The sequence below is a fragment of the Rhinopithecus roxellana genome, chromosome 12 (assembly GCF_007565055.1).
Source record: "Rhinopithecus roxellana isolate Shanxi Qingling chromosome 12, ASM756505v1, whole genome shotgun sequence".
Lineage (NCBI taxonomy): Eukaryota > Metazoa > Chordata > Mammalia > Primates > Cercopithecidae > Rhinopithecus > Rhinopithecus roxellana.
In genome coordinates, this window is record NC_044560.1 from 107,031,693 (window position 1) to 107,039,646 (window position 7,954).

General features: G+C 52.2%; 1 protein-coding gene across 7 annotated transcripts in view; it reads right to left on the reverse strand.

Moving 5' to 3' along the window:
- The window catches only part of ZC3H4 (zinc finger CCCH-type containing 4), a 68,912-nt gene extending 64,426 nt beyond the window's left edge, over positions 1-4,486 (reverse strand). Inside the window, exons 1-2 of one of the 7 annotated variants that reach the window (XM_030913537.1) lie at positions 4,436-4,481; positions 3,126-3,291 (exon numbers count right to left, since the gene is read on the reverse strand). In XM_030913537.1, coding sequence (XP_030769397.1) covers positions 3,126-3,286 — 161 coding nt within the window. In that variant the 5' untranslated portion in view covers positions 3,287-3,291; positions 4,436-4,481. Of the gene's footprint in view, positions 1-1,607; positions 1,670-1,880; positions 2,045-2,860; positions 2,961-3,125; positions 3,833-4,435 lie in introns of those variants that run through there. The other 6 variants (XM_030913536.1, XM_030913541.1, XM_030913539.1 and 3 more) reach the window with 6 other exon arrangements.
- Positions 4,487-7,954: the final 3,468 nt, after the last annotated feature.

Below are 7,954 nucleotides of genomic sequence, written 5' to 3' on the forward strand. Positions count from 1 at the left end.
GTGAGTTTTTAAATGCTTGGGGAAATAGCTTCAAATTCACTGAATGATTGCTAAAAATTTCACTTAAAAAATCTCAATTTCCTTAACGTTTCTTTTTAAAACTCAATTTAAATAAGCAACTTAGTAGCCTTTGGAACTTGGGTCATCAGTCATCCAGTTTCTGTTCTCAGCTCCTGGAGAAGGAATTTTATAAAGGATGGGAAACTTCAAATAAATGCAATTCATTTCAGGCTGACCCAGTGCCCTGGATAATGTGTTTGTTCGGTTTGTGCTTCAGACATTTTTTGCAGGATACCGTGGAGTTTGGAGATTTCTTCCTCTCATAACTGATTTTACATACCTAGGATCACCACTCCATGGCAGTTGTGAACATATTAAGAGGAAGAAAACAAGTGGCCTACTGAATTGCAGTTTCCTCATCTACATGTGCGTGACCTTTTTTCCTTTTAAGAAGGAAAAAAAGGAAACGGTTCTTTCGGAGAGGGCCAGGGTTCTCTCTCAAAGTATGTCAGGGATCAAAAGTGGGAAAGAGGGAAAATGCAACTTCAACGTGTTTTGTCTTTTAACGGAACTTATGCTTGTAAAACACATCAGAAGTACGGTGTTTGGTTCTGCAAGTCATTTGTTTCTGTTTTTTCCTTGTTACGTGTAGGCCGGGGGGTCTGGGGGCTGGAGGAGGTGTTCCCTCCAACATGACTGGGCGTGTAACACGTTTGCATCAACTTTTCACAGTCAGACATGTGCTTTCGAACAAAGGAGCAGTGGAGACGGGCAGAGATGGGGGCTTGACACAGTTTACAGATTTTGTGCTTCGACAGTACTTTACAAATGACTTGCTCAATTTTAACGTCCATCACCACAAGAGACATTGGAGTAAAATGAGAAAATTGGAGCTACTTGAACCAATCTTTTTTGGGGGGCAGGAAGGGAGGGAAACCATTAACTTGAATACATGTATCATAAATCAAATTCAGTAAGCTTGTCTCCTACAAATGGACTTGAAGTATCCACTCTCTTCAGAGATGAAGGCTGGAGACAAAGCAATGAATTGAAATGGAAAGAGGGATGCCAAGAGTCTGAAAACATACGGGCCTTTTACATCGATTTTTGTCATGTTACAGTAACACGCTTTTTTTTTTTTTTTTGGAGAAAACTGTGTACGTAAAATTTAAAAAATTAAACATTGAAAGGATGTGCAAGTCTAAAAGGGCTCAACAGGGTTAGAATCCTGATTCGAACATATCAACTCACTCTCTCAAGCATCACTTTGCTCTAAAGGCGAGGAGGAAGGCAGGCAGGAAAGGGAGAAAAAGAGGGAGATCATTGAATTACTCAATAAAAGAGGCTACTTACCATCCCAACCCATTGTAAGACATACACTTCTGACATAAGAGAACTCCTTAGAGGTCGAATAAAGCGTGTAAGCACCTTTGAGTAATGCACCTGCCCCCGGAGAGGGGGCCCGGAAGCCCAACGAGGGCTTTGCGAACAGACCTTTGCTAATCTATTTCCTTGAACTGGAGTCGGGCTGCGATGGGCTGCGATTCCCAGGACGATACATTTAATTAGAACAAAACAGAAAAAAACAAATGTTGTAAAAAGCTCACCAAACTGCTGCACTTGTGTCTCTGAATGTGGGTGGCATTTCTTTTAAAAGGCAAAGTATGGTCTGTGAAGGAGAAAGGGGAAAGGGGAGGTGGGAGTAGGGAGAAGGGGCCGTAGACCCTGGCAGGGGAAGCCCTGGCTGAGACCCCCGGCTAAGGGAGGGTCCTCAGCGGCTCCCCAGCCAAGGCTGCGGCGGGGTAGCCATCTGTCCAGCGCGTTCTTTTCCCCTCTCCACCCCCACTCCAAGACTCGCTTTCCTGCCGGCTGAAACCCACCGTCCGTGTCCAAATCTACTCTCCAGCCGCCTCTTCGCCTGCCCCACCAGGAAACAGTGGGCGAACCCTGCACCCCAACTCCTTCTGCTCGAGCAGGGGAAGGAAACGGGGCCCCAACCTCGCCCTGAAACGCGCCGGACTGACCCCATTATCACCCGCCAGCCAGAGAAGGGCGTGGGGGGGGGGGGCGCCGCGTTTCGCACTTAATAAAGGGAAGGGGGCGCTTCCTTTAACGCCCTGCCAAAGCACAAGGAAAACTCCTTTTCTCTCCCGGAAGAGACGGTGCCCCATTTTACCCCGACAGAGGGGGGAACCCCAGGAGAAAGCGCGGGACCAACTTCCTCTCCCTACAAGGCAGGGAAACCAAACCTCACCCCCACAAAATAAGGCTGCGAATCCTCCCTCACGTCACCTACCAACGAAAAGCGAGAGAGCCCCTGCCCTTTAGCAAAAACACGGGTAAGGGTCTTCTCTAAATAACTAGGCAGGGGTTTTCATCAAAAGGGCTGGAGATGCATCTCCCCCACTCCCCAATTCGGCCTTCTAGGGGATAGCTACAAAACACCTCCCGCCAAAAAATAAAAGTGCTATAAAGCACCCACCCAAATGACCCCCCATTACAAGGATGGAGAAGGGACCTGAATGAACCCCCACTTTCTGCCTCCTAAGCTAAGGTACCTATCATCCAAGTTGGGTAGGGTGTGCCTCCCCCAGGAGAAAGGATACTGCCGGGGGCTGGGAGACCCCCAACCCCAAACCCCTAAGAGCGGGGCTGTTGCTCGAGATCCCCCCAAAAAGGGTCCGGAGCCCCTCCCCCATCCCCTTCCCCGAAGCCAGGCGACGAGCAGGCGGGCCCGTGGCTGCCAGCTCCGGGCGTAGGGGCAGCCAAGGACCCCCGTGGGCCTCCGCAGCACCCCCCCCGGCGCCCCCTCCCCAGGGCGGGCGGGCGGGCGCGGGGGGTCCGAGGGGCGCCTCCTCACCTTCCCCTCAGCATGGCGCCCAAAAAAGACAGAGCGAGAGCGAGGGAGAGCGGGCGAACGCCGCGAGGGGGGGGAAACGCATGAGGCCGGGAGAGAAAGCAAGCGAGAAAGAGCGAGCGAGCAAGCGATCGAGAGACACCCACCGACCCCGCCCTTCCTCCTCCTCCTCCTCCTCCTCCGCGGCCCAACATGGCGGCCGCCCCCCTTCCTCCTCCTCCTCTTCCTCCCCCCGGGGACGCAGCCCCGGCCCGGCCGGGGGCCTGACCTGTCGTCAGGGAGCGGGAGGCGGTGGTGGAGGAGGTGCGGGGTGGCCGGGCGGGCGTCGGGGGAACACGGAGGAGGCGAAGGCGTTGATGGCGGCGGCGGCGATGGCGACGGCGGCGACTCTGATGGCGGCGGCGGGGGGGTCCCGGGCGCGGCCTCCATAGTTCCTTTGGGGGGGAGGGGATGTTAATGCACGAAAAAGGACTGCTTGGGCGTGGCGGGAGGGGCACACTTAAGCTCGGAGGGCTCCTGATGGGAATGGGGTATATATTTTTTCGGTTTCGGAATCACCTCTGCGCTGACCTCCGCGTAGGCCGCGCGGCCTAGGCCTCGGAGGGCCGCTCGCCGCCTTTCTCCGCAGCCCACCCCTGCGGTCACTCGCTCACTGGCGCGGGGCCCTCATAGGGGCGAGAGCCCCCCCCCACGCACCCCCGCGGGCCCGGGGGTGGGAGACCCGGGAGACTCGGACACTGGTGGGTGGTTGGGTGTAATTAGCGCGGGCCGCGCGCGATGGAGCAAGCGAAGGGTAAAGGGAGAAGAGGAGAGCCAGCGAGGAGGGTGGAGGGGTTAAAAAGAAAAAAAGGATTGAAGGGAGAGAGGGAACGGGCCGCGGAGACGGGCCGACTGTCTCCCTTGTCTGCCCGCCACGGGTCTCCCGGCTGCCCGGCCCCCGCCGCAATCAGGAATTGACACAAAATGGCGGCTCGGCCCGGACCAGCCTAGAGACTGAGGCGGGAGGAAGGGTGAGGTGGGAGGGGGAACTGAGAGGCGGAGGCGGAGGCCGCGTCACGTGCGGGAGAGGGGTACAGACCGCTTGCCTGAAGGCCGGCGAAAAGAGCCGAAGGCAAAGGGTGAGGCCGAGGGGAGGCGGAAATAGCCGAAAAGAGCTGAGCAGGAGACAGGAGGCGACGGGGAAGAGCCGAAAAGAGCCGAAGGTGGTGATGGGGTGGGGCTAGAGAGAGCATGAGAAACCTAGGGGAGCCAGAAATAGCCTAAGCCGATTGGGACCGGGGAAGGAGAAACTGAGATGGTCCGGAAAGAGCCGAAGGCGGTGTCTGGGTGGGTGGCAGGAGGTGGAAACAGCCGAAAGAAAAGCAGCCAGCGTAATGCGATTAAGAGAATGAGCTGAACGGGCGGGGCTGGAGCGGCGACTAATTAAGAGAATAAACGACTTTCAGGAATTCGCCCGAGAGCAAGAGGGAAGAACCGAAAATTGCTAGTTTGAAGGAAGGCGGGAAGAGCCGATAGTTTTAGGTGGGAGAATGGGAGGGAAGGAATTCAGGCTACGGAGAGAGAAAAAAAAAAAATAACCGAAAGCTGGAGACCAGGTGCCGAGAGTCGGAGGTTTCCGGAGAAGCGATGAAGCCCAGCCAGCCCGGAGGTGACGTCACTCGACAACTCAGTCGATGACGTCATCCTTGCAGGAGAGAGGGGCGGGGCTTGGTAGTCCATCAGGGGAGTTTAAGGACCTGGGTGTACGAGAACCCAGGGAAGGCTCACAAATACTGGAGATAGAAACACTGGCCGGTGTCATAGGCTGTGTACAAACAAAATCTTTTGACTCTCATAACCGTCCTAAGATAAGCTGCTGCAATTCCCATTTGCAGACCGAAGTTAGGTGTTTTAAGTAATTGGTTCAACGTCATAGGATTAGTGCTAAAGAGCACAGCAAGACTTTTTTGTTGTTGTTGTTTTTAAGACGCAATCTCGCTCTGTCGCCTAGACTGTAGTGTAGTGGCGCGATGTCGGCTCACTGCAAGCTCCGCCTCTGGGTTCACGCCATTCTCCTGCCTCAGCCTCCTGAGAAGTTGGGACTACAGGCGCCCGCCACCACGCTCGGCTAATTTTGTGTGTGTGTGTGTGTGTGTTTTAGTAGAGACGGGATTTCTCCTTGTTAGTCAGGATGGTTCTCGATTTCTTGACCTCGTGACCTTCCCGCCTCGGCCTCCCGAAGTGCTGGGATTACAGGCGAAAGCCACCGCACCCGGCCTTTTTTTTTTTTAAGAAACAGAGTCTTGCTCTGTCACCCAGACTGCAGTGCTGTGACACGATCATATCTCCCTGTTACCTCGAATCCAGGGATCTTCCTTAAATACTTTTGTTAGCTCTTTCTACAGTGCCAGTCCCTGTGATGGACTATGGGAACAGTTTCTGTCTTCATGGAACTTAACCGACAATGCCCCAAGAGAGAAACAGAGTTAAAGAATAAAGGGGGTGGGTGGAGTGTTAGAGGAGAGTCTTGAAATTGTTCTTTAGGCTGGTATATGAAAAAGAAGAGCTGGTTCCAGGCAGAAGAAATACCTTATTTCAGGCGGGGCGATGTTGCTCACGCCTCTACTCCTAGCACTTTGGGAGGCCCAGGCGGGCTGATCGCTCGCTTGAGCTCAGGAGTTGGAGACTAGCCTGACCAACATAGTAAAATCCCTTCTCTCCTAAAAATACAAAAATTAGCAGTACATGATGGGTCACACCTGTAGTCCCAGCTACTCGGGATGTTGAAAAGCGAGAATCGCCTGAGCCGGGGAGGTCGTGAGGCTGCAGTGAGCCGAGATTATACTACTGCACTCCAGCCTGGACGACAGAGTGAGACTCTCGTCTCAAAAAAAAAAAAAAAAAAAAAAAAAAAGAATACCTTATTTCAGGCCTTGACAAAGCAAAGACCACTTAGATTCCAGGAAGAGAGAAAAACTTTGTCAAGACTGATAAATCTGGAGACAGAGGCACCATGTGACTTCCTGGTATATTGATCCTACTATTTTTTAAATGTTCCAGCTGGCAGCAGGGCGTGGTGGCACACACCCATAATCCCAACATTTTGGGAGGCCGAGGCTGGCAGATCACTTGAAGTCAGGAGTTTGAGACAGCCTGGCCAACGTGACGGAATCCATACAAAAAATTAGCCAGGCATGGTGTGGCGCGCCTGTAATCCCAGCTACTCGGGAGACTGAGGCAGGAGAATTGCTTGAACCTAGGGGGTAAAGGTTGCAGTGAGTCAAGATGGCACCACTGCACTCCAACCTGGGTGACAGAGCGACACTGCATATCAATAAAAATAAATAGAGCCAGGCATGGTGACTCACGCCTGTAATCCCAGCACTTTGGGAGGCCAAGGTGGGTACATCACCTGGGGTTGGGAGTTGAAGACCAGCCTGACCAAACCCCGTTTCTACTAAAAAATACAAAATTACCCCGGCGTGGTGGTGGATGCCTGTAATCCCAGCTAATTGGGAGGGTGAGGCAGGAGAATCGCTTGAACCTGGGAGGCGGAGGTTGCCATGAGCAGAGATCGCGCCATTGCACTCCAGCTTGGGCAACAAAGAGCGAAACTCCATCTCAAAAAAAAATAATAGGCCGGGCGCGGTGGCTCACGCCTGTAATCCCAGCTCTTTGGGAGGCCGAGGCGGGCGGATCACGGGGTCAGGAGATTGAGACCATCCTGGCTAAAACGGTGAAACCCCATCTCTACTAAAAAATACAAAAAAATTAGCCGGGCGTGGTTGGTGGCAGCGCCTGTAGTCCCAGCTACTCCAGAGGCTGAGGCAGAAGAATGGCGTGAACCCGGGAGGCGGAGCTTGCCGTGAGCCAAGATCCCACCACTGCACTCCAGCCTGGGCGACAGAGCAAGACTCCGTCTCAAAAAAAAATAATAATAATAATAATAGGCTGGGCGCGGTGGCTTATGCCTGTAATCCCAGCACTTTGGGGGACCGAGGCGGGTAGATCACGAAATCAGGAGATCAAGACCATCCTGGCTAACACGGTGAAACACCGTCTCTACTTAAAATACAAAAAATTGGCCAGGCGCGATGGCTCAAGCCTGTAATCCCAGCACTTTGGGAGGCCGAGACGGGCGGATCACGAGGTCAGGAGATCGAGACCATCCTGGCTAACACTGTGAAACCCCGTCTCTACTAAAAAACACAAAAAACTAGCCGGGCGAGGTGGCGGGCGCCTGTAGTCCCAGCTACTCGGGAGGCTGAGGCAGGAGAATGGCGTGAACCTGGGAGGCGGAGCTTGCAGTGAGCTGAGATCCAGCCACTGCACTCCAGCCCGGGCGACAGAGTGAGACTCCGTCTCAAAAAAAAAAAAAAAAGAAAAGAAAAGAAAAATGCTTAAAATAAATTTTAAATGCTTAAAATAATTTATCAGTGGATGAAACTTGTTTTGAGAAGCTGGTGCTCCCACCACCATTCCACCTGGTACCCCAGTTGACAGTCAGCTGACTGCCAGCCAAGAACTGTGTTACCTTTACCCTGACTATCATCTTTCTGGATCCAGTCTCAGATCTAATGGTTAGATAATGATTCTCTTCTCCTATAAAATGTCTGTATTAGAGTGAATCTTAATTGGCCTACAAGGGACCTTTTTTCCTTGCATGTAAGATTGTAATAAAGTGTTCACTCATGCTCATAGCTATGTTGTCCAAAAAAGTTTTCTTTAATACACCAAGAACTAATACTGCAGGTTTGTAGGAATGGAAAGGAAGGACAAAGTAGCTCACTGTGCGATTGTGGATGGTGCCATTCCTTCCTTTACACCTTGATATTTGGACCTCATGTATTGTGTTATGGACAAAACCGCTGATAGAGAACATAGACCACATCTAAGAGGACCGCTATTGTCTTTTCAAGGTACAGTCCTGAAGGGGCCCCATCTCTGAAGTTTCAACGGGGCCATTCTACAATTCTAAATGGCCATCTGCTTTTAAGTAATGGGGAAAACGAAAATCCCACCAAGCAGGAATTCCCTGTACTTCTTCAGTTTTATACTGGAACATTGCGGAACATTGTCTACCAAGCCCTTCTGACACTTCATCTGATTTTTTTATTT